We start from the raw sequence: 26530 nt of genomic DNA, 5'->3' as shown, positions 1-26530 counted from the left end.
AGTTTGTGGCATTGATCTAGCCTGTCTTACCCCAAAGAAGTCCAAAACCCTCAAACATTCTGGCATATTTTTAGTTAAGATGCAGCATACTAACCGTGTGCTAGTATTCTTGCTGTTCTGAAGCAACTGAGGCAGTACATTTTGTCTGGGGATTTTGGATGCACATGGTAAATGTTTCTGTATTGCAAAGCATATTTGATTGTTTAATATCAACATTAACTAGAAAAAGTAGCTACAATGTTCCCCATTTTAAATCAACATAAACTAGACTAAACAGTACAAAACCTGCAAAGAGCTTCAGCATAACACACCGTGGTTCCCATAGCTGAGTATTAGGAACACAAAAGAAATTAACTGATGACACCTGAATTTCCCAGACAACATCTTAACTCAAAACACATTAGCGCTACTGAATCAGCTCCACTCCACCCAAATCCAGGGAGTTAAAACCCAAGGAACACCTAGACAAGAACTACTTGCAAAAGGGAAGTTTCAAGGTATCAGCACATTAAGATTTAAACATCCATTCCAGGCTTAAACTGTGCCATATGCTTATGACTCCAATCTTATATGTATTCTGACCTTTTAGTTTTAAGATACCATATTGTTTACTAAGATACAGATGACAGATTATGCTCTGTATTATTCACAAAACCAGAGTATGGCACACATTTAAAGAACAGACACTGCTAGCAGACAGCTAGTTAGCAAAATCATTCACATAACTGCACTCTACCAAGAGGGCAGTCTCGTACTGATGTACAGGGACAGTCTCCATGCAACAAGTTGAAAATACACCCTTGACTAAGCAACCTGCTATGTTTAGGTTTTAAAATTAAGGCATATTCAAATGTTTCAATGTAACAGATTACTTCACTCTTCTAGGTTAATCAGATAATGCGGAACCACATATGATTTCTCCCAACATAACTTTTCGCGTATACATTATTCTTTTCTAATTTGCATAACTCCATGGCAAAACAACTGCATACTGCTTTGTTAGGTATCATGTTCACAACTGTAATTTTCAAGGCAGCAGAAGACAAGATGAATTGACAATTATCAATGATAGAAAACATATGCTTTACAAGATCCACAAAGAAATACTTCCCCCCTCTATTAAAGAAAAGAATGCCTATGAAACACTACATTCAGAAGAAATGTGATAGGGTAGGCAATTATGAAATGGACTGAACTTTGCTTCTCTTGAAGCCACATCAATTTTTTTCAGTGAATTTGACTTTCAGTGCAGATCCAATTCATGCTCTTAGTGGTACATTACAATTTCCAACATGTTAGAGTAATTTCAGTCACTTGAGCCTTCAATGGCATGCTTATAAATTATGTTTTTTATTAGTATGGTCAGGGTAGGAAAGGAATTCAGGGTTTTGATTATAAAATGCAACATCTTTCTCTGATTCTCTTAGCTAGGCTTTTTCTTTTCTTCTTCCCATTCTTCTCTTTGCTGTCTTCCATTTTTCTGGCTCTAATTTCTCTCATTAAATCGAAAAACACCTAAAAAACAAAAAGATGCAAGACTGTAAATGCCAAAACACTCACAGGCACTTAAATTAATTTAAGCTATCACTGATGATACTCATTTCAGCTGGTTAAAATAAACTCACTTATACATAGCAAATTTGAACAAAGGAATATTAATCCAATAAATCTTTCACTGATTTTGAAGGCCAAGTCTATATGATGCAGAACTGCTTATTTTATGGTACCATAAAGTTCTCCAGTCTTCTGATATTTGCTTATGAATCCTGTCAGACACAGTTTTGCACACAGCTTTAAGCAGAGGAGTTATATTACTGTCCTTTTTTTTTTTTAAAAAAAACTGCATTATCTACTTCTTACTAAGGGCACTCAAGGAAATAAGTTTATATTTCAAGTATTTTCAGTGTTTAATTGTATAGGCTGAAAAAGTGTAACTTCCAATTCTAGAAGCATAGTACCTGCCACTGCTCTGTTAATAAGTGTTTCATAGTCTGTATACCCCATGATGCAAGTCTAAACACAAAGTGACTAGGAGATATCAGCATTTCCTTTGTACCAAAGTTAGCAATCATATGATTACATTAACTAGTTTTTAGACTAAGTAATATCAACAGCCACATTACAGTCTCAAAGTGGATATAAACTTCATATTCATCATCAAGTGGTTCAGTAGGAAACAAAAGTTTGAGACACATCAATGACTTGCCGAAGAGAGATCCTATTGTCAATTAAGGCTTTAGGATTGGACTGCATCCAGTTACTTTATTCATTAGAAAAGCAGACTGTTGAGCAAATCAGTTGAGCAATTCTGAGACTTCTCTCTCTCAGGAAGATGTTATCTAGATTTGTATTTTGGGGGACTTGATCTATTTCTGTGAAACATGGACAGTGCAGAGGGGCTGAAAAACTCATTTTCTACATAGTATAGCAGATTTTTTTTTATTTGCAGTGACTCTAATCTCATATTGATTGCAGCACAAGCATGAACCCTCATTACAGTGGCTGAAGAAAATCAATGTAACTAAACATTTCTGTCAACAAATAAGATTGCCTTTAGATTTCTAAATGTGGATTAAGTTACTTAATTGTATTTAAATCTGTGATGATGGTGTAATGAAACTGTCAACTTGCTTAAGCATTGATACAGTACTAAGCTATCTGGGATACTTAATTTACTGAGAAGGTACTCAGTTTCTCTCACCTTTACCAAACTGAGTGGAGGTCAACCACATTTTCCCCAAGTGAGCAAGCCACTATTTTGAAATTTGGAAAAGTCAGATTTCTTAGAGAATAGTAACTTCAATTCATGTAATAAGCCCCATAATTTCAGATGCTCCAAGGAAACATGCAAATAAGAACACCTGGTATTTACTATTGCCAACAATACCTCCTTTATGGCCTCATTATATGATACATGCTAATCACCTTGTGATCTGGATCCATAATACCACCAGCAACAAAAAAGAAACTTGGAACTAGATTAAATTGCAAGTTAATTTGAATAGAGTGCTACAATAGCCTGCTACATGTGCACAAGAGTTGTTGAAACTATAGTGCTATTAAAAATGTATATTGTTTTCCCAGGTGGTAAAGGATGGTGAAGTAGATTTTGAAGAGTTTCTAAATAGCTGTAATAGATAGATGCTAACTGCAATTCATGTACCCAAACTTTAAGATATACTATTTTTTAAAATAATAATAATAATAAAAAACCAGAGCTGAATTCAACAATGAGGATGAGTTCTGCTGTATTTAGCCGACCTAATATTCCATCCAGAGCAGCATGAAGTTCTTATTGTTCAATTGAACAATCCATTTTGTCAGGAAGGCAACTGACAGCATACAAGAGTCAGATTTTAGATATTCCAAAACAGCCAAACTCCCATTATAGCTCTCATGTTGCAACTGACAGCTCATATGCAAGACTTCGCATTAGAAAATTTTTTAAGTGTATGATCAAACCTGTCAATAGGTCTGAAAGCAAAGGTTAGCATGTTAAACTGCTTATTTCTTTGGCCATCCTTCTATTACTTTTGTAATCTACAGGGCTGAGAGATGGTTCTGAATTCTGTATTCCAAGAAGTCCTGTCTTTTAGAGCTATAACTGAAATTCTTACAGCTAATCAATAGTTTATCTTCTTGGAGACAAAGATGCTCCATCTGCTATATCTCACAACCTTCTGAACCAGATTCTCTCTATCCCTTAAAACTCATGACACTCTCCTAGGCTGTTGAAAGCTTAACAAGGTTCGTCCATTCCTCATTGAATTAACATATAACCAGGCATCTGTGCTACAGAGGGTTCCAATCCCACCCCCACATACTTTTGTAGTTTTATTCTGGCTGAGGACCAGCTAGTATTCTTTGCTGTTCAGAAGCAGCTTGCTTTCTAGTTATAGAAAACATAACAAGAAGTCTAGGCAAAAATAGCTGCCTCAAGAAATTTCTAATGAAATGTAACGCCTTGCCTAATAACCTACTCTCGGCAATTTAGGGTGGGATAAACTTGTTATACCTAACATTTTCACTGTTCTACATGAAATGACCTAGCCATATGCTCACCACAAGCTAAGGGAGAAAAGTATTCAATTTGAATTTCACAAACAATACTAAAAATAACTACAACATATAAAGTATGAATCCATGGAGGAGGGGTATGAAGTAAAAGCTGATGGATAGATTCTTTACTAAGAGGAGGCCAGTTATTACCTTGTCAACATTAGCTCGTGTTTTTGCAGAAGTTTCCACATAGTTAACATTCCACTGATCAGCTCTGTTTTTTGCTTCTTCTACAGAAACTTGCCTTTTATCTTCCAGATCTGATTTGTTACCAACTAGCAAAAAAGGGACATTCTCATCTTCTTTTACTCTTAAAATCTGCTCCCTGGAGAGAAAAAGAAAGGGAAAAAAAGAATTAAGTATTGCATGGAGTACTATTCTTGGAACACAAAGAGAAGAACTCCTCAGAATAAACACTCTTCCATCTTACAGTGAAAACCCACTTATTCCTTTTACGAAGCTTACATAAGTGAAATCTCAAACCTCATGACACTATATAGAATGAAGACCAAGACAGACAACCAGTCTTCCAGGAAGGAAGGGATGAATCAGTAAGAGATTAACACAGTAGAACAGGATTGTTTTAGGTGACGATTTAAAGTAATCTTTTCACTAAAGGTGTATTTTTAGATTATTTCCCGTTGTCTTTATATTACTATTTGTAATTGCAATTGTTGACCTAACCGGCAAACTTTTAACACTGAGTGTAGAAGTGTTTACAGTGAGCTTTAAACTCAATGTTTTTTTTTCTCCTAATAAAACGCACAAGCCATTTCTTAAAGCTGACAAAAATTATCTACTTAAGTAGCAATCTAATACAGCACACCAAGAGAAAAATCTCTTCCTTTCAGGAATCTTTCAAAAGTCAATTATATTCAGTCTCTGCAGAGATCTTGGTTCAGTTATAAGCCCATGTAGGGATGCAAGTTGCATGCACATCAACATTTGAAAGACAGATCCTTCCACTGATTACTGAACTGCTAGGATGAAGGGTTTAAAGTTGTAAATAAAACCAAGTACTACAAATACCTTGGTACAAAAAGTCTAAGATTAAAAAAAGTTTTCATCTAATTAGAAATATATTCAAAGCAATTTGCTCCAGGTGCTATTTCACAGGTTAGAGAAGTACAACACAATCCTTCATATGATGCAAGAACTAAAAACAACTCTGGAGGAAATGCAGTATTGTATCTACATTACACATAACCACACAGTCTATAAGCAATTTTTATTACGTCTTTTACTTTGGATAGCACTACGCCTACTCACAAATACTGCTTCTTTCACTGTAGCACAAGTGCCAAGCAGCACTGATTTACAAAGTGCAGCAGCTTTCCAAACGTTGCTAAGTATCTGCTCTGAGGCAATAGGCTTTTTGGCATTTAGAAACACGGCAAAGATACCTGAACCAGTACACAGACAGTGAAGGCATAGTGAGGCACTTATTCAAAACTTCCTGTGACTACAGTAAGAATTGTTGTTGTCTAATCTGGCTATCATAAGGATGTTAAAAAACAAAACAAAACAAAAGCAAAACACCTTTTATCCCATTATAATTAGAATAACTAACTTGCTTTATAACTTACCTGAAGTCTGCAGTAGCTGCGAAGGACTCCAGCTCTGTAATAGAGAAGACACAAAGAAAGCCTTCTCCACTTCGGAAGTAGTTATCTCTAATTGCAGCATAGTCCTCCTGCCCTGCTGTGTCCAATATATCAATTTGTACTTCTTCCCCATCCAGAACTACTTTTTTCCTGTAGCTGTCTGCTTTGGTGGGCTCATAATCTTCTACAAACTAGAAACAAAACCTTTATTGTATAAAAGCATGCCTGCACACCAAAATTAGGAAAAGAAATACAGATGCAAATGCTATTATTTGCATATAGGGATATAACAACATCTTATATGATTACACAGTAAGAAATAAGTAAGCATATGTATTTAGGCTATGTGATTCAAAAATGGTTATTTCCATAGTCAAAGCAGGTTCTCCACAGCCCAAACAATTTAGGGGTTTTCGCTTTTTTTTGCTTTCTTCAGCCATTACGAGGAAACTTTGCAAGTTACTTGGGCAACTGCAAATCACCAATGGTTGTGCACTAAGACTCTGCTTCTGGTCAAACACAAAATCTGTCTGGGCTCCATTACGCTATCAGGCAGTCCTGACTTAATATATTTAATAATTTTTTAAAGGACCCTGAAGTGATAACTTGTATCTTTTAGTCAAAAAGGATGCCTTTCACCAGCAAAAGAGTGAAAAGATATCCTGGGACAAAAAGAAAATGATTTCCTTTCCTCTTCACAACAGCATAAAAATGAAAAAAATCTGTCATCATTTCAGGAATATGCAACTCACCTACAAGAAAAGGCTTTGAGCTACAGTACCTAAATAAATTCCAACAGCTCCAGTGAACAATGACAAAATATACTGATAGTATGACTGAGCAATTGCTAAAAATCTCTGCTAATTGCTTAGAAATCTGAAAAATGCCAAATTACACCTTCACAGATGTCTTCAGAGGACAAATCAAAAAAAATCTCAAAAACACCTTTTGTTCAATTTAATGGCCAACCTTCATACCATGTCACATACATTCAGATTCTTTCAGAAAATAACTGTACCAATGAATGCTTAAAAAAACACTATGCAGCAGACATGAGAGAATTTCTAGTCCAAATTCTTACCTCATCATACATAAACTGCAGTGTTAAAGCAGATTTTCCGACACCACCACTTCCCACCATGATGACTTTGTGTAAAGCCAATGAATTCTGTCCTTTAGGCTTATTTGCTGCCATCTTCGGATTGCAGAAACTTCACAGGTGTAAAATGAGAAAATCTAGAAGAAAAATACTGCTCCATTAGTCTTCTTTTCCCTCTTCCATATGCACTCTTTAAAATGGATTCAGTTTAAATCCCTACATATCTAAGGACTTATATTTCAGTCCTGCTATTTTCAGTGAAAGCTATCTGCTTCTTAGCTAGAAACCACTCCACAAATTATACTGAGCTCATTATCTTTTTTTGTGGCACGAGCAAGGAGAGCCTTCACCATTTGGAAAGGGCACAAGTGGGTGTGCAGCATCCGACAGTGACTCGAGGAAGTGAGTTACATTTTGGTATGTAATGTTTTCTTTTTGAGACACAGAGTTTGTCAAGAATTCTTGTTAGTTTACTAAGCAAGACCTGAAGAAGAAAACCACAGTGAGTCAACACCATACAAGAAACCATGAGATTTGACAGCTGCAGGGGAAGGAAAACAGATATTTGAAGGAATTTCCAGTTTAAACAGCAGGCACGAAGAGACAACAAAAACAGCAACGAGGATTGGTTAGTGTACTTTTTCAATAGCATGAAAACCAGGCAAACGTGTCATTTAAATCCTAAAAATAATCTGGTTGCAGTGAGTCAATCAGAAAACTGAAAGAATAATCTAGTTCAGGCAGAGTGGAAAGATTCAACTTGCCTTTGTAGACTACAAACGTTGTTATTCTGTACATTTGGAATAGATGTCTCAGTCCTGCAACTGTTTGCCCACAGGCAAATCTCTGCACCTCACTTATATCAAAGGACTCTATGACAGTTAATTCACATACAATCTAATGTGCATGTGCACATGTGCAAAAAATCATGCTATGGTTTTAGCAGAGCTCCGACAATTATCCTTCTACTCCTTCCTTCCATTCCCTACCCACCCCACCTGTCATATTACTGTACATGTTGAAGTCAGAACAGGTTAGTCTATAAACAGTTAGCACAGTTCTTAAAACATGGGAAAGTCACAATAAAGATTTAAAAGAAAATACTATCTTCCTAAGGTTCAAGACTAAAATAAGCACTGATGTCCAAAAAGTGCAATGACTTCCACGTTAGAGGATGTAAAACACAAGAGACGCTCATATTAGCAACTGAAAACCAAATGTAACTTAAATTTTGGTAATTAGAAAGCTCACCAACACCACATTCAGATGACAATATAATTCAGTTATATACAGAAGTATCAGATAATACAGTGTAGTAACAGGATGCCATTACCTTTGCTCAGCACGTGATTATTTGACAATCTCATAAAAAAATTACACCCTCTAGCATAACAAATCACCCACAGTGTGCAGTTCAAACAATTTGGATGTGAAGCACAACAATTTTCTTAAAATTCATATCAGACTCCCTAGTTGAGGACATGCACTGAGTTTTGTTAGCAGCCGAGACAGTTAAGTAAGTGTAAAAGCATGCCAACTGAAGCCTCATTAGCAATTAAGCCAATCTTTCCTGGGGGCAGGGACAGGAGGAAGAAGCCTATGGGAAGAGCTTTCTCTGGAGTGCATCAGGAACACTATTCATTATGCTGTTAAAGAATTCTGAAAATCTAATTGAAAATTAAGTGGCTTAAATTGGTTCTCCCGGAAAGGTTATCTAAGTGAACCAAGCACAAGTAAGCTGGTGCACTAATTATAGACATGCAGCAGAGAAATATAGCTAACTATAGCTAATAATTCTTTTTAAAACTTTAAAAAGGAGATAGATAAGTAGCATAAGAACAAGAAATATTTCACTTTTGGCCGTCGTGGCCTAAATAAACATTGCTTTCTTTTCACTCAAGAGGCAGTATGAGAACATGAGAATAGCTCCAAGCTACGTACATTTTCAACCTACCACACTGCATTTTGAACTACTCCACATTGTTTTTGCCATCACACTTTTTCCTTAGAAGGAAAAATGTACCGTGAATGTCAGATTAACCTGCTTTCTAATACGTATTTCAGGCAGGTAATATAAGGAAACATTCCTCTGAATTCCAGTTCTCAACTGGCAGCAGCTCAGTTTGACAAGTCTTGATTACAATACATACCCTCAGAAGCACAGAAACTGAAGCACTAATATACTCGGATATGCCCTGTACTAACCTCACTAAGCAGAAAAACATAATACTTTTCTACAAACACTTCAGTACTGATGTACGTCCAAACAAATTTAGCAGGACCTCTAACGGATGAGTTTGTGCAAAATCAGTACTACAATCTGTGAAAAATTTCAAACACATAGTAGTCACTATTTACTGTAATATTAATTGTGAATTAACCTAAAATCTTTTGAGATTAACCAACATGAAAATGTGTTACCAGAAGCTCCAAGTCAACTACGAGAATCCCAGTGCAGCAAAGTGGTTTGCAAAGCTGCCACTTTTTGTACTTTCTGCAACAGTCAACACTTCTACTTGTGAAAACCTGTAACAATGATGTCTAAGCAGAAAGATCCTTATAAATACACAAGTTAGTGAAGCTACTCCTTTTCACTGTATATTCTCTAACCAGAAAGATTTTCTGACACCTGAGCATTTTCAGAAGCCTTGAAAATGTCTTTTCAAAGAAGCATAAGAGATTGAGTCAAAGAAACTCAGAATTAAAAAAAACTGACCCAACCAGTCCAAGCGGTACCCTGAATCATCCAGTCCTCAATAACTGTTAGTGAACAACATTCCAGCAAGATACTGAAGACAGCAAAACTCCATGCTACCACATACTTCAAATCTTAAAGATTAGCTTGTCATAAATACTCTGTCATTTTGTAGAGGGAAGTGAGGTCAGTTTGCTCTTAAGTTCTTCACGATCCAGGGAAGAGATATAATGCTGGCAAAATTCAGGGCTGCTGAATAGTAGACAATGTGAAAAGAGAGAGAGAGAGAAATAAGTTACAAACTAAGCAAGTACAGTCTGAAACTGTGTAAATGACACGCCTTCCAGAGAAACTGCTTTGAAGCAGGCATCCCAGCAGAGAGAAGAGATTTTTAAAGAGATAAGGTTTAAATTACTGCTACACACTTCTACCTGTTTGAGTCAGCTTTTAAAAGTGAAGTGGAACATAGATTCAAATTTTAATAGTAAGGTACCTGACATGGCATTTTGTACAGAGTAACTTTTTCTACCCTTAAAATTGATGTAGCTTGACTTACTTTCATAAGTGTTCATAAAAAGCATTAATTTTGGCCATAGCTACAGTTTCTTTACTTGTCCTACCTTATAATTACGACAAAATAGACAGGCAAGAACCCTGTCGTACGTAGCTCAAAGAAAGAATACTTTCATATTACGTGTACTTTTTTTTTTTTTAATCTTTACAGTGTAAAATTGTTTGGGGGTTGGAAGATAAACACAGGCTCATCCTACATAGAGTTCTGCATCACCCTACTGCAGAGAAACACTCACATGCAGCCAGCAGGGTGTTGTCAATAGCTGTATTATCCATTTATGCAGGTCAGGTTTTTACCACACCCATCAGTAATCCCCACCCCAGCAATAAAGCTGACAACATACACCAGTTTATTTTTAAACAACTCTGTGTAGTCCAACAAGTCGGGAAGGATGTGAAAGCCTAACTGGCTCAATAATATACGCCATACCTTCACTCAGAAGAGCAAGAAGATTGTCTAACCACCACGCTATGGATTGCGCCTCACTTCCGCTGCAGATAAACTTCAATGAAACTGCCCTTTTCCAACAACGTTAGAGCAAATAAGGGTACAAACAAACAAATCTCAGTGGCTGCTGAGCCAAAGTAAGCAGCTCTCACCAAAGCTCGTACAGCTGCTCATTACCTGCTCGCAGATAACCACCCCCACAATTCTGTGCTTCATTTGATGGCAGGTTTCCAGCTGGAACCAGGATCATTTTTGTAGAGCCAGGTTAGGGAATGTTTAGATTAAATCAGAAGAACTGCAGGAGAGGCAATTATAACTCATGTTAGCAACAGCAATGGCACCTTGTCCAACAGTGTAGTAATCTGGTCCAAGGAAAGAACAGTAGGTAGGAAAATAACTTTTAAGATCATTTTGTGTAGCACTGGACACTTTTGGTTGGAGGTGTAAAACTGTTGCCTATCCAGTGACTGGCTTTCCTCTGTAGCAATACTAACTTTTCCAGCATCTCACACCTTACAGAGCAGGCCCTGTGTGCAAGAAATACAACGTTATCTGTATTCCCCAATGGATTCAACATTCAGTTCCAGGAACCAGAGGGGTGAGGTGGACAGGCTTCCTGTAGCGAAAGGAGCTTGGGCAACAAAGCTACGGAGCATCATGTTAACTTTTTGCATGAAGTCTTGGAACTTCAAATGGTTATCCAGATCCACGGGAGCAGGTAAGCTGATCAGGTACCAGCATGAAAAGAGGCTTTCATCTCTAGGGACAATGTTTTCAGGCAAGATATGTTTGCATATATATGGTAGGGAAGAAGAAATTGAAGTAGGAATCTTTGATCTCCCTGCTACATTAGTCTTTATTTTGTCCTCCCATCTACTTCTTCAGCCTACTAAATTGAGAGACCTAAAAAAAAAAAAAGTACGTTTATGGATGAGAAGACCTTATATGCTTTTTTCACCCCTCACTCATCTTGCTCATCTGGTCAAATTCAGAAGAATTCTCTTAATAAAGCCTCTTAACACATCCCATTTCTCAAATATTATTTGGAAATGACTCGTTCTTACAGAATAACCTCTTCTAAAACAATTAATCGAAGCATGCTTTGTTACAGATTTGTGCCAGTTGTCCTTTACATCCCTCTGCAATACACTAATACATGTTTACACTCAAATTAAAAGGGCGCAACATGACCAGCACAAAATTATCTTGTATATTAACCCCAAACAGGGCTGAGAAACATTGAGCTCACATTGCTTCCTCTCCTTTGGAGGGAGCACTGACACAGATTTGTCCCTCTTTAGTGAGAAGCTGATTTTCAGGAAACTTGTGGGAACAATCATATCTAAGACACCTAACCCCCTGTACCTCAAAACATACCTGAAAACCAGCCAACAGCAAAAATTAAGGGAGAACAGAGCATGTGACAGACAGACTCATTTTCTTAGGGAATCTGGCCAAAAGAGGCCAAGAAGCTACTCTGTCCATTTTGATCCTCTGGAGTCTTGCAAAGGAAACGTCACTGAGAGCAACCCAGGGAAGGAAAAGCGTTACACTGTGAAGCCACATCATTACAGGCACAAATTCAGTTGGCATCTTCTGCAGCGCTATACGTAAAGCTGAATGCAGGCTTTGTGAAAACGCAGGTGTCCTTAACAGGAGACCTCTGACTTGTTGCAGGGGTTTGATTGAAGGGGACTAGTTAAACATAGCTTTATGTTTAAAGACAGGTGGTTCAGTTAGTATAATAGATTCTAGTTAATAAGCAGAGATAGCAGTGCCTTTCTTCAGTTACAAAACAGTTTCTTACATTTGCATTTTTACAACCTTCATAAAAATATGACATCAAAATTGAATCCTGGTTGTTTTGCTTTCTTCCCCTTAACAGAAGATTACATAAAGTTTGTATGACTGTCATATTAACCTCATTATCCACTCACTTCTATGATGAACAACTTTCTTCCCTGAGGACTGTTTCATATAAAGAGCATCCATTAGAACTGATAGATCATACTTCCAGCACCTGCTTTTATTCTGTTCTTTAAATCAGTGAGAGTAAATTTGATAAATTTGGAGGAATACAAATGATTTAATTGAAATATATGAGCTAACCACACAAAATTAGGAATAGCACATAGTATGGTTTGACCAAAATACTTCCAGAAAGGCAAACGGTTGAATCAATCACCATATGATAATTAAAGAAAATTCAGTAGTAGTTTCAAAAAAAAAAAAAAAAAAAGCTTAAGCAATCATTTTTATTATGGAAACTAGCATCTGCACTATTCTGCACCTTATGTTTAGCATAATCTCCCAACTCCAGAAACATTAGCTACATTTTTTTAATCTTATTCTGACGTGAAAATTTATTGTAATGATTTAACAGTAACTCCATTTTCTAAAGTGATTTTGAATAGTCTCCAATGTTTCTTAGCTCCTGTAAAGCAATTCACAATTTTGTTGTGTCTCTTGGCCTGTGAGTTTCAAGTTTAGCACTCTCAGGAAAAGTGCAGGAATAAGTAAAAAAAAAAAAAAAAAAAAAAAAAAGGAAAAGAAAAAGTGGTTCAATACATTTTATGTCCCCAGAGACCATCAAGGAATATAGTCTTATCTATTATTAAAAGATCACAATTTTATCCAGCTACTTCATTTTTATTGAGTCTAGAGGTTTGGTTAAAGATAGCAAAACTGCTTGAGAATATATTGTTTGAAAATGATCAGCACAGAGTAGCATACTACATGCAGAGTATCAGGAAGACACCTCAGGAATGACTCAGATCTTCCTGCAAAAAAGTGCTCCTGGAAATGAAGGGAGGCAACTCCATGCAAGCAGAGCCTAGCTAGTCATCCCTCCCCACTGCTGATTCCAATTACAATATTCAAACCAGATCAGCAGAAACACCCATGACCCAGAAATAGACAGGATACATGAGGACATAGGATGGGATACATGATGCCAGTTGTTTTACGAACTGGAGAGTAAGGAAGCTTTTTCTGTTAGATCAGCATTATTTTAATAAGTGACATTCCACATCTCAAATTTGACTTGTGTTTTTTATTGGAATAAAAAAGCAATAACTGTCATAGATTAATATCGGTATTGTATTAAGGTAAAACAAATATTTCAAAAATTAAATAATCATTACAAATTTTAAATAGTAGCCTAAAGAAAGAGGAAATCAAACCCAAATTTTTATGCAAATTATCTTAAAACTTACTAATCTCATTAGACAATGAAATAGGCCTTCTGAACCTCAACCTCGGAACAACACTTTCGCAATACGGCCTTTCCTTTCTCCTGAAAATAACCCTTTGATGTTTAACTGGGAACCAGGATTTATAGCTTCCCATGACTCTAACAAACAGTTATCAAACCACAGTCAAGGTCTAACAGGAACTCTTTCCAAAGTCTCCTAAGGGGCGCTTGTATCTCCCATATGGCAAAATAAATTTACTGAGGTGACTACCCATCTACTAAAACAAAGCAGAGGGCAGAGAAATGACCTGAGTTCAATCTCTCATCAGCAGCAAATCTCCTCATGTAGCAGAGCACTGTATTTTTCAGCTTCTCGAGATAGGTACTGTGAACTGCAACCTTACCTAGGCACTGAAACAGGAAGAGTCAACTAGTGAACTCTTCAAGTAACTAAGGTCACATCCTTCCTATAAGTTACATCACACTGCTATAAAGAACAGTGGTCACCACATTCCAGCAGCTCTATCACTCTTAACATCACATCACAAGAATAAAGATCTCTCCAGCAAGTCACTAAACCATTAACAAACAGTAGACAAGTTTGCAGACTTGCAGTTTTCCCAAGGTTCAACACCACCTTACTGCCAGTTTCTTGGTTTAGCCAGGAATTAAACAGCAGCTTAAGTGAAAATAGGTATGTATTCCATATATTTTAAGTCACCATTTCAGCATTTTGTTACTAAAAAGCCTCTTTTGCATACTGTAGGAGCAAGAGGACTTCTGGGAAGACACTTCAAAGAAATTTCTCTAAACCCATATGGAACGGCACAAAAAAAAACTTGACAAACTGAACAGCAGATACATTCTTGAACAAAATCAAAGTCTGAAGATTTTAAATCCTGCAGTGTACTGGAAAGAAAATGAACAAGCTCCATCATTGTCCACAGAAAGAGCTGACAAAATGCATGACACTCAAGCCTGTGTGTTTGCAAGGCTGATATAAACTAAGCCTTTTCACAATCTGACTGATATTCCCATAACCTTCCTTCTGGCAGCACTGGCATTTGCAACAGCTAGGTAGAAAATCAGTTCAGAAATTGCTCTGGCCAAAAATTAACCTGTATTGGTTTCTGCACAGATCAGCTACCTGAACAAGCTTGCTGGCACAGACTGACCAGAAAAACATAGCTGAGTATGGGGAAAGCATGACTGCAGCAGCACCAGCATACAAATGCTGTGGAAACATAATGCAAACATGAGACTATTTTCCTTTTGTCCAACTATAATTTAGCTGAACACTCTCCACTTTTGATAAGTTATGTGGTGGTTTTAAGAGATATCTGGAAGGCATCTAGATACCTGCAATGCTTTATCTGCACTGATCCAGAGAAATAAGCAGGAAAAGAAGCAGGCTAAAGCACAGTACCTAAGCTAACAACAAGACCAAGTTTATTTTCATAGTTCGAATGATTGAAGTTATGCCATGAAGTAGTTTTTGTAATATACACATTTATACAAAAGTCCAGAATACTGCTTCCGCTTCCTCAAACTCATGACATGACCGGCACCCTATGTCACTTGTATATTAACCACCAGGGAACTTAGCTTTTTGACAGTGATAACATTAAAGTGTCGCTTTAATGCCAAACATGTATGTCATGCCTTCTCTGAGACTACAGATGTACATGCCTAGACTGTTAACAGACTATACTCATTTTGTACTGATATAACATTATGTACCATGAGGAGAGAATTAACAATAACGGCAGCCATGGTAGAAGAAAGACCAACCATGCCCCTAGACTGTCAAAGTTATCCACTCTAGAGACTTACAGGTTCATCTAGGAAAGATTCAGAGGCAAGAAAGCCAAACAGGTACTGTGGTACTATAGCGGATTTTCTAGTATAAGCAGAATTAAGGAAGAAGAACAGGCTAAAACAGAAGAGGGTACCTTCTGTGAAGAGGCTCCCATACTAAATATCCTTTATCAAGTTCCTTGAGAAAAGTTATTACATTCATGGGAGATGCTATGTAAAGCCACTACTAACTGAATTATATTTAGCATTTGGTATAGGACAAAGACAGTTTTTTGGGTTTTGTTTTTTTAACATAAAATGCAAGTGACAAGGCATAGCCTAAGAGGATGAATTTTAGTTAAACAAAATCAACAACGCAGAGCCATAGGTTAGTGCTATTCCACTACAGTAAGAACTGAAGGAAGCACTTTAAGGACACAGTTAAAGTTGTGTCACCTAAGACATCCTAGCCACAGCCATTTTCACCCTGCATTTCAAGTGCACGAAAGCACGTTAGGAAGCTAACATTCCTAATCGTGACAAGTCAGGCATCACTCACACTTGCCTAGAGCTGCTGTTTCCAGCTACTCTGAAAAGCAACAAAAATGGAGCTCCCTGGAAGGCACTGTTCCAGGACTTGCAGCATGAGCCTTACCATTTCACCCTCAAAAGCAGTTCAAGAGCTCTGCTTTCAAAAGTTGCTCAGAGCATATTCAGTGTCTTGAAAAAAGCTTTTTTGTCAACCATATTTCAAAAGAAATCTCAGCCACATCAGTGTGTCCTTTTTGCCCCAGTACGCCTAGAGTTACTTCAACATTCACTAAACAAAATTAAGGAAGATTTAAATGCAAGAGTGTCAGCATAGTTTGACAGAATAGTCTTTAAAGTCTGAAGGCGGCTTCCAAAAGACATGTTGGAAAAATCTAAATTTGCCAGAAACAAGTCCATAAATTAGGTTTTCCTTGAACATAAATACCTCATTTATTGTCAACAACCCCGTACTCTTAAGTCAGAAGTTCAGTATGTCAGATATGTATTTTCTAGCAAAAAAGCAAGCATTCATAGATTCACTTTAAGGCCAGAAAAGAAAATTAAGATCCATGCTCTGTAACTGTGCAACTCCAGCTGAATAGTTTTGCTGCTCTACAGACAGGACAGTTAATTTGCTACAGAGAGAACTAGAAACAATAGTATCTGCAAAACCTAGTTCCCACTAGGGTCTTCACAGGCTGCACTAAGCACTGTTAAGCAGTCTATAGTAGGGAAGCCATCCGTGGTTAGAAACAGCCTGGTTTTGTTGTATACATCTCACTCCACTGTGAGACAAATTCTGATGTTGATAGCTTAGAGAATTTATCCTGCTCAAAACAACTTATTTTGCCTCATTAGCCAGTCATATAGTATTAGAGTGAAAAATCACATGGAAATCATGGAAAATCACCCTGAAATTCTTTCAAAGCATTAGTACAGACAGAATGAACACAGAAGCCTTGTTTGAGTAACACTCCTATGAAATTCTTCACATAGAAAAAGTTTAAGCTTTTCAAATAAAGGGGTTTTGAGGCAGGCATTGCTGCCTTCTGGGTGGTGAGAGCCTAGCTGGATGAAGTTTCAACAGCAGCAGAGCAGCAATACCAAATACACTGTTCTTCACATTTTATTAATTGGCTTCTGGCAGTGAAGGATTCAGGGAACGAGTGCTCCAGCAGGCGCAAACACATTTATATCAAAGGCCTCAGCGCAAATGGTGCTAGCACACAGGTCCAGACATAGGCAATAGACATTAAGAAGCAGGTACCACCAAATTCTCTGTCTCCTCTTCAAATACAGGCAAGTGCTCTCTCCCTACAACAGGCAGAATGCATCAATACACCAGCTGAATGGAACCTAATAGAATAGGAGCATGTTGGATTTGGCATTTCAAAAAAAATTTATTTTATTCTCCTGGGGAATCATCCAGCTATAGCAAATAAACTTCATTAGTGAGATCTGACTTGGCAAAATAAGTTATTTCAATCATTTTATGCCTTTGCCATCTGTTTTACCATCCAATTACACATTGTAAGCACTCTTTTGTAGTATCATTGTAAAAGTATTACTTTTGCAGCCATATTTTCTTCTGGTGAATTCCCCCTTCCAGTTTATACACTACACAGTACAAATCGCTTCCTAAAATCCTATTGATTTTTCTGTTTTATTCATGGGAAGAAGATTTCATTATGGGTGACTCACTGAATGAGCCTGGTTTGCAAATACACCAGGACTTGCAATTAACCTTTGGAGCAGGTGATTCAAGGACACAAACTGTTATAGAGATGATGTTAATGATGGTAATACAACATTTGTGAAACTGGAACACTGCTCAGTCTGATCTCTCCCCATTTTTAGAGGTTGTTCATTTTAAGACTACTGAATCTATCAACTGAAAATTCAGAACAGTCCATTTAGTAGACCTGAAAGACTCAATTAATTGCCTTTTAGTTCAACGTATGGTAAACGATAGAGCTTAATGGCTACTTACATACTATGGGCATAAAACATGCAGTGGCTAGAAATCGACAGCATTTGATCCAGGATCTTTGTACTAAATTTTTAATATTCAAGTCAATTAATCAACTTCCATATTCAGTGTCAGGGCACAGTGTTTTTGATCTTGCCCTACTTAAAAGAATGATTATTAGATTTTTCTTACAGAGCCACAGAAGATATTTCCAAGCTGAATGTTCTGAGAACACACAGAAATAATTTTAAAAGTATGCTTTTTGTTCTTACTCGAATTCTTATCGATAATTCAGAAAATTGAAGAATCGTTAAATGACCTACAAAAATAACATTGTGCAAGTTCTAAGTGTTAACAGAACAAGCTATCTAAAAATGTTCTTCACAATTCCAGCAAGGTATGCAATCACGCATCAATTTCTGAACCCAGAAGCAGGCAGGATTTTCATCTTAGACCATCTGGGCAATCAACAGGAACAGTTACCAAAAGCTCCAGGTAAGTAACAGAAAAATTAGTTTGTTAATCACACTCCAAATGAAAGGAATCTTAGATAAGCCACTAGTAAGGATGGTACACTACTGCGCATCACTAGATGGGCCTGAAGCCCTATCAATTTAGATGCTTTTATGCATACACATATAAGGCAACATGAGAGCCACAAAGGCATTTCAACAGTGGTCACAGACCACATCCAGTTTCTTTTAAAGGTCAGCCCCTCCAGGGAAGAACTACTATAGAAGTCTGTCTTTGGGGAAATCTGGTATCTTTATCAACATTTTAAACTGATTTAATCCTACACAGGTTGCAACACTAAACGCTAGCAAGTGTGAGCTGTATTCCTTTCTGAATACATAACTTTTTAATTCCATTAAGAAGTACGTGTGACCTCATCCCTTTTTGATGTTGTATGGTGTAATATGGGATTTCCTCTGGCCTACAAGACCTTCACTACTGCTGGACTTGCAAAAACATTTTACTTCCAGCCTATCACTTGCATGTTTTCAATTCAGCAGCAGTATTTCTAATATTACCAGTTCTGCACAATGCCAGAAGCTAATTCTACAGCTACCCCCTCCCCTCCAGAGGGATTTTTTTCTTTAATTTTTTTTTCTTTCCTTAATAAATATATAGGCTGAGTGCCTGCATAAAATCTGGAAAAGTTAGTTTTGTTAAAACACATTTATATTGTTCACTGATAATGGTCAGTGGGAAAGACCTCAGTCTGTTGAGAAATAGAAATGATGAAAATCTCTGTCAAACCACTAACAAATTCAAAAGTAACTATGCCAGCCTGACTGGTTTAGTTATGACCATTTCAGTGTTGTGTTGTACTGTATTTCACTGTTTATATTTAAAACAGAAATCCCATATTTGGCTGCAAAATTCTTTCTGCTTCAGTTTCTCCTCCAAGAATTAGATTTTTTCCCCAAATCTAAAAGAAGTCTTACCTAAAATTGTAGTAAAACCCATTAGAAATATTACAATATAAAACTTTGCTCCTCAAGCAATGGGTAGTTTTCTTCAATTTTTCCACACTATAGGTAAGATCACTAAGTTGTTTTTGCAATGCTCTTTGAAATATCCCAGCCTGAAGAAACTCAATTACATTGTGTGTGTTATTCACATGATCTCAGTTCTTTGTTAGATTTGTTGGATTATTTAATTTCTCTATCCCTTCAAAAAGCAAGAGCTATTAAGCTCAAGCTTTGCAAGAGACAGAGTACCACAGACATAGGCTAACCTTTAATCTTAAGTAAAATAGAAGGTCTTCTACTAGAAAATTTCAACATGTGCCAAATCAACAGTTTTCCAAAGAGATTACTTTTTCCAATAAGTTCTAAAAGAAAAACTTTAAAGAAACATCAAAGAGATTTCTCAAAAAATAATAAAAAGACCCCAAACTCCCCCCCCCCCCCCAAACCAGGACCTCCTAAGATTTTTGAATAATTCCACCAAACATTTCACAGCCTACTCTATAGCAGCTGGGAGCAGAGGAGTTGAGAAACATAAGCATTTTGGTGAGCAGCTGCTCTACAAAACCATGTTTTTAATTGTAAATCCATCAGTAAAATTAATGTAACTATATGCCCACTCAGAGTTACTGGCTGCAAGGGAGCCAGCTGCATGGAAATATACAGAGGCTTTCGTAAGGTATTTTGTGGATCTGCTTCTGGCCTCCTGAAGAACATCTACAGATTATAACCTCCTTCGTCTGAGCACAAGAAATATCAGCTAGCAATAGCTGCAATGGGATTCTTTAACAATCCATAGAGACATTCAAGGTACAACATATACCGCTTAAAAGTTAATTTTTCCCTCACAGCAGAAGGGTAAAAAGCAGAGATCATGTCTTAGGATCCAAGTTATTATCCAAAACAACATTTAAGCAAAAGCACTGAAACATTACCTAGATGAAGATTTAGAACTTAATCAACTCCTCTAAGGGCAAAAGGCACCAACAGCTTCCGCTCAACTTTTGCTATGTAATCACAGCAGACACACAAGTTCTTCCCAGAAGGAAGGCTGCACTTGGAAAAATCATTTGGTTAATTTCACCCTTTTTAATAGTTCTGAAATAAGTACATCTGTATTCTTGTAAAAAAATGAATTACTCAGAAAATGGCTCCCCATGTGTCCACGTCCCTATGTTGCACTATAGTTAAAACAAAATTAGTACTCTGGCAAGCCAAAGTAATAGCTCATACTAGCACAGTTTCCTTAAACTCAGCTATTATTGTTCTTATTGCAGTCTCTATTTAACAGAAGAAAACAATCAAATAGCAGCACTTTATGCATCTCAGCAAGTTACAGTGTTCCTATTGCTGTGCTGCATGGGGTTGCACTGAGTAATTCCATGATGAAAGTTACAAGTAGCCACCTTTTCTTCCTTATAGCACTAGCTGTTAATAATCTCTTAGGAGGTGAACCTGCTTAACAGACAGCAGGTTATGACATTTAGCCCAATGGATCTGCTCTTTAAATTCTGAAATGTATTCCAGAATGTATAAAGGAGGAGTCTGGACTCTAATATTCTCTTTTGGGGTTAAGTTTTGCTGTTTTATTATATACCTTACTTCTGGCTCGTATTAATGAGCTGGAATCTCACAGGCATCATGCCCGAGCAGTTCAACAGCAGGCAAAAAACTCCAAAACTTGAAGCATCAAGGAAAGATGATTTAACAAATCAGGTAGCTGTACAGGCCAGTCCTGTATCACTGAATTCACAATGTGAACAGTGCCACTGTAAAAAAGATATCAAATTATAGTCTTAAAAATCACTGATAACTTTGAGCATGTAAATGTGTAACCATGAACAACAGTCAGAGGACTCAAGCTGCATTAATGTCCACTGTGCTATTGACCATGACCCTGCTGGACCACTCACTGAAGAATTATAATAAACTCTTAACTGGGATCTTGTTAAATAAAAATTTTGACCTTACAGAAACCAGGTGTTAAAGTATGCAACTTAAAAGTTTTATTTCTTTAAACAAAAAAGTTCTGAAGATTTGATTGAAATTTTATTTGCATGTTGTACTGCCAAGGTGGAATTAGTTTAGATGGTTAAGTGTGTAAAAACTTTGTATTTTAGTAGTGTCACACCAAAATAGTCTTCCACACAATAATTGCTTTCATGCAGTATCTGATTTTGCTCTTACTTTGTTCTCCGTGGGTAAGCATGAGCTTCTATCAGCCTTGCTTTCAGAAGGGTTTTTGGGTCAGTCTACTTAAACAGCTTCCATGGCATGACCTCACCTGTCAAGGGTGTGATTTGTGACTGTCACAGCATGCCTGCAGAAGTCTGTCACATTAACACTGTTATCCTGTCCATATAATTTATTTCATTCGGAGGTCTGAAATAAATTCCACTGGGAAAGTCTTGCTGAAATGAACTACTTCCATACTAAAAGCCCTTTCAGGAAACAGCACAGGTTTCCAACAGAACTATACTGTAACAGCCTTGAAATGAAAGACTAGCCTTACCCTATGCTATCTGATGGGCTTCAGTGGGACAAAGTACAGCAAAGTAAAGGACTCTAAAACACACAGCTGCCTTTCAGTGTTCTTAATAAAAGTTTCATGTTTGGAAGATTTCCACGTTTATTGTACTTTGTTTAATGTTGACTGAAACATTTTTGCCTGTCTGAACGTGGGTGCTATATATAAGCATCCTCAGACTGCTGGAGACAAGGACCAGAGTTAAAGATCGAGTCTAACAGTGACACAGAACAGGATAAGTTAGAATTTCAGAAAACGAAACGGGTACCAAGCTGACCCCTAATATGCACAGGTACCAGGCTCTTCTGCAAAAGTCACATTTTCTGTAGTTCACAGAAATACTTGCTTGGTCATACATTGTATTTACATGCCATTTTTAAATGCAACCTTGTGGGCCACTGCACCAGACACTCTCACAGTGTTGCATCAAATCACCTAATAAGCTTACTGTTTGAGAGAAAAAAATACAATACATTAAATGAACTGCATGGGTAGGAACTCAATGCACATGGTAATTGCTTGAACTAAGGAGCCAATATCACAAAATAAGCATCATCAATTCCACTGAAGTAATGATTGCAGAGTTACTATGCAACCAGCCTTCTTTATATCTCGTTTGTGCTACCCTCTTCGCATTCTTGGCTCCTCTCCACGTTACCATTATAAACAGATTAAGGCATAGCTTGTTTTGAGTTCTCTTCAGTGTCAGTCTTTTTCATTATACTTTATGTCGTCTTAACGTCTCCCCACATGTCACAAGCTTGGATACTTCAGTATTACCAATCCATTTCCCCAAAGAGGTCAGCAATTTGGACAGACACAAAACCAACCCTAAATGAAACATTAGCAATAAAGATTAAGCCACCCTCTATGCAAAAGCAATCAATCCTCTCATCTGACTGTTGCAAGACAACATTAGCTAGCTTGTACTACATTTCCTTTCAACTTCCTACTCAGTAAATCCAGAAAGCATACAACATTCTTCAGACCCTTCAGTGGATTTGTAGTAGTTATACCAGCTGTTCTGTCTTCTTGGTTCTTCACATTAATTCTTGGTAAGGTAGGAAGGGGACCTACAACAGTTGCCCCGTAATTGTGCATGTGATGTGGGCAGGCTATAAAACATTCACAAGAATTTATACATTCACCAGAATGCTGTCACTAGCATACAAAACTAGCTTGTTCAGTTAAAACAGATTTCAATTTAGATGCAAAATAATTTCAATAGCTTGGAGCCATTGAAAGTTTACTGGAAGTTGGCTGTAAAAGCTCTCAAGAGGGGTGGGGAGCTCCCCATCTAGAACGCTCCAGACGTGTTATGAGTGACTTATTCCTATATCTTATTGCGCTTGCTAGGTTGGCAAAACAAACAAATTAATCAAAGTTACAAGGTTTTTCTCACATAATTATTTCTTCCTCAGCAGTGAAGCTGCAGGAGAAATAATACTGTTGGCAATTGGCTGAAATGCAGTTGCCTAAACAACTTTTTACCTAACGAGATGCTGCACCTGTATTATACTTTGATCTAGGACACTGCAATACACCAGTATGACTTAACTGAGGTTAAAGACAAAACTGTTCTTATGGAAGCAAAGCTGAATATGAAGCAGAGATTCCCCCCTTCCCTTAAATACAGGCTACTACTTCTATGATTATACAAAGAGCTTATGCCCACAGATGACAAATTACAATACATGCACAGGTAGCATGCACAGACATTTAGTTTTCTCTTTGATGGTTAAAACTCCTCTCCTTAAAGTTTTTGAGCTAAAAAGACAGTATCTGAACATTGCCAAAGTGCAGGCAATTCTTAAAATACTGACTTACTCACCCTAAAATGATAATTTTCCCCTTCCTCAAATTCAGAAGAACATGACAAAGGGAAGACTGAGATCAGGGAATTTGTAATAGAAAAGGAATATGTTCACTATTTTAGTATTACAGCTTACATAACCCCACAGCTGACTTCTCATGCAGGGAGACTGATTGCTTTGAGCAACAGTACTTCACTTTCATTCATCCAGAGAAGAAAATAGGTGAGGGTAACTAACTTCTACAATTTGGAGGTTACTGCAGAAAATATGTTTGACAAGCTGTCTCACAAGCATAGACTAAAGGGTTTAAATATACATTAAGGATTTACATATCACATAATTCCTCTTCATTCTTTTAAGAATGCTCACAATTTTCCAAGATTTAAATGCTGAGGCACCTATCAGATGAATAAGTACGCTAAAAAGAAGAAACAGGATTTTTAATTAAGAATCCAGCTACAATCACTATTAATTATACTGATAACTGAGAGAATGCAAGTATCATCTTCTCCCAGTCTATGCAGCTCCTCTCTCAGCAGCTCCTCTCTTTTCAGCTTAACTTTCCTGGAACAAAACAAAGAATCACTGCTAGATTTCTTCACAGACCTCTCGATGATCTATCTCTAAATATTGAGATGCTGGCAGAGCTGTGTATCCCTCCTGCTTGGGAAAGTGTAATGGTTTGTACTGCAGAAGGCAAAGCCTCTTTCCAATGGAGAGTAACTGTAAAACTTGAAACAACATGTTACAGTCATTTTCAGTCTGCAAATAAACATTTTGACAGTCTTTCTACCAGGATAGTCCAGTGATGCTACATTTCATTTTTCTTTTGACTCTTCGCTTTATTTTTAAATGAAAAGGACACTCGCATCAGGTTTAACAAAAACATTAAGTGGCCACCAGGGATTCAAGCAGGCGCGTAGATCATACAGAAAACCCCCTCTCTCCAAGCGGCTCTGGGGACGCGTACGTCCCATTTAACTCATTTTCGAAGGGGCTCAGGTGAGAGAAGCAGGGCTGAAGCCACCAGATCCCATTTAAAAAAGCCAAAAGCAAACGCGAAATGACTTGGCTAACCAAACGCCCTTACGAGTGCCCCCACTCAGGAGGCTCAAGGCAGCGCTGCCTTTTGTTGCGGGCAAACACCAGCCACCGCCAGCCGCACCTTCACCGGGCACTACACACACACACACACACACACGGTCTTCCCCAACCGCCCCGCCCCGGCCGCGGCCCTTTGTCGGGGCCGCGGCGGCTGTGCGGCCCCCGGGCAGGTAGCGCCGCTGCTCGCCGCCACTCGCCACGCCCGAGCGCACGGCGGCGCGGCCGCGCCGCCTCTGCCGCCGCAACAGGAGCCGGCCGCGGCCCCCGCAATCTTCAGGGAGCGGGAAGCGCTGGGCCGCGCCCGACGCTCCCCACACGCCGCCGCGGGCCGGGCCGGGCCGGGCCCCTGCGGGCGGTGCAAACCGCCGCGCCGGCACCCCGGGGGCAGCACCCTCCCCCCAAACCGCTCCCTCCGCGCCCCTGCGGGAAGCGGGGCCGTGCGGGTCCCGGTCCCGGTCCCGGCCCCGGCTCCCCCCAACCAGGCGGCGGCGGCAGCCCCCTCCTCCCCGCGCCGCCCCGGACTCACCGGCGGCGGCGGGGCGACCTCCGCTGCCCGCCGGAGGAGCGAGTGGGGAGGGCGGGGCGGGCGCGGGGAGAGCCCTGGTGCCGCCTGGCACCGCCCCCGCGCGCACAGCCGGCGGCGCGCGCGGCCCGCGCTGCGCCGGAGGGAGGGAGGGAGGGAGGGAGGGGCGCGGGGGGGGGGAGGCGGGGAAGCCGGCGGCAGCCGCAGAGGCAGGGAGCGCCCGCCCGGCGCTGGCCCCGCCCACCGCGCCGCGGGAGCGCGCGCGCGAGCAAAGGGTGGCTAGAACGCGCGGGGCGGGGGGGCGCGCGGGGAGGGAAGGCAGTTAGAAGCGGAGACACTGGCTCGCGCGCGCGCAGCGGGGCAGGGACAAGGCCACCGGGGCGCACGGGTGGAACCCGCTTCCGGAAAGAGGCGGGGCAGGCGGGAGGCAGGTGCTTCCGGCAGCCGGCGCGCGGGGTGATGGCACTGCCGCCGGGTCGGGTGGTGCCTCGGGGCCCCGCCCACGCGAGGCGGGAGGGGCGGGACCCGGGGAAGGGGGGTGGGCTGTTGGTAGCCGTTAGGGGAAGGGCGGCCAGGGCGGGGTTGGCTAGCGGCCGCGGGCGGAAAGTTGCCATTTGCGCGCGTTACCGCCTTCGCGCTGCGCGCATCCCGCACAACGAGCCTACCTACAGGGTAATAAAACCAGTTTGAAGACTGCCCCTGGCAGCAATTTCCTTCCAAAGCTGGATAGAGGATCCCAGGCTCTGTCAACCCGGTTTGCGGAATGGGTCCCATTTCCCTCCGTGGTATGTTCACTCTGGAGCCTAATGGTGTCTAAGTGCCTGCTTCTCCATTTTTTCAGCCCCGTCTTTGAGCGTTTTGGGACAATGAGACACTCGTCATAGTTTCATGTCCGCTACTCATTCCCCCAGCTAATCCTTGATCTAGCAAATAGATGAGGCATGTTCTCCAATGGTAAGGAGATAAGTTGCTGACATCTGTTGCTGGATTTATAAACACTATTATTTTTAGTGGGGAAAGCAGAACATGAGCTTTCCTCAAGGGACAAGTACAAGCTGAGGAAACATTTAATATACTGAGTTTAAGAAGAATTATCATTGGCAGAAGGGAACATGAAGCAAT

General features: G+C 39.3%; 1 protein-coding gene across 2 annotated transcripts; it reads right to left on the bottom strand.

The window, feature by feature from the left end:
• Nucleotides 1-1326: 1326 nt before the first annotated feature.
• On the bottom strand, nucleotides 1327-25562 carry RALA (RAS like proto-oncogene A). Of its 2 annotated transcripts, none has more exons than XM_064506595.1 (5): nucleotides 25412-25562; nucleotides 6745-6899; nucleotides 5646-5854; nucleotides 4210-4384; nucleotides 1327-1515 (listed from the first exon to the last, which is right to left on the bottom strand). In XM_064506595.1, exons 2-5 carry the CDS (start codon nucleotides 6856-6858, stop codon nucleotides 1393-1395), a joined length of 621 nt encoding a protein of 206 aa, XP_064362665.1. In that variant the 5' UTR covers nucleotides 6859-6899; nucleotides 25412-25562; the 3' UTR covers nucleotides 1327-1392. The 2 variants fall into 2 exon arrangements, with proteins under 2 accessions (XP_064362665.1, XP_025977203.1); XM_026121418.2 differs by lacking the exon at nucleotides 25412-25562 and adding an exon at nucleotides 9479-9709.
• Between the last annotated feature and the right edge of the window lie 968 nt (nucleotides 25563-26530).

Source organism: Dromaius novaehollandiae, chromosome 2 (genome assembly GCF_036370855.1).
Source record: "Dromaius novaehollandiae isolate bDroNov1 chromosome 2, bDroNov1.hap1, whole genome shotgun sequence".
In the NCBI taxonomy this organism is placed as follows: Eukaryota; Metazoa; Chordata; class Aves; order Casuariiformes; family Dromaiidae; genus Dromaius; species Dromaius novaehollandiae.
Note: the sequence above shows the minus strand (reverse complement) of the source record. Positions and strands in the feature narration are given on the sequence as shown.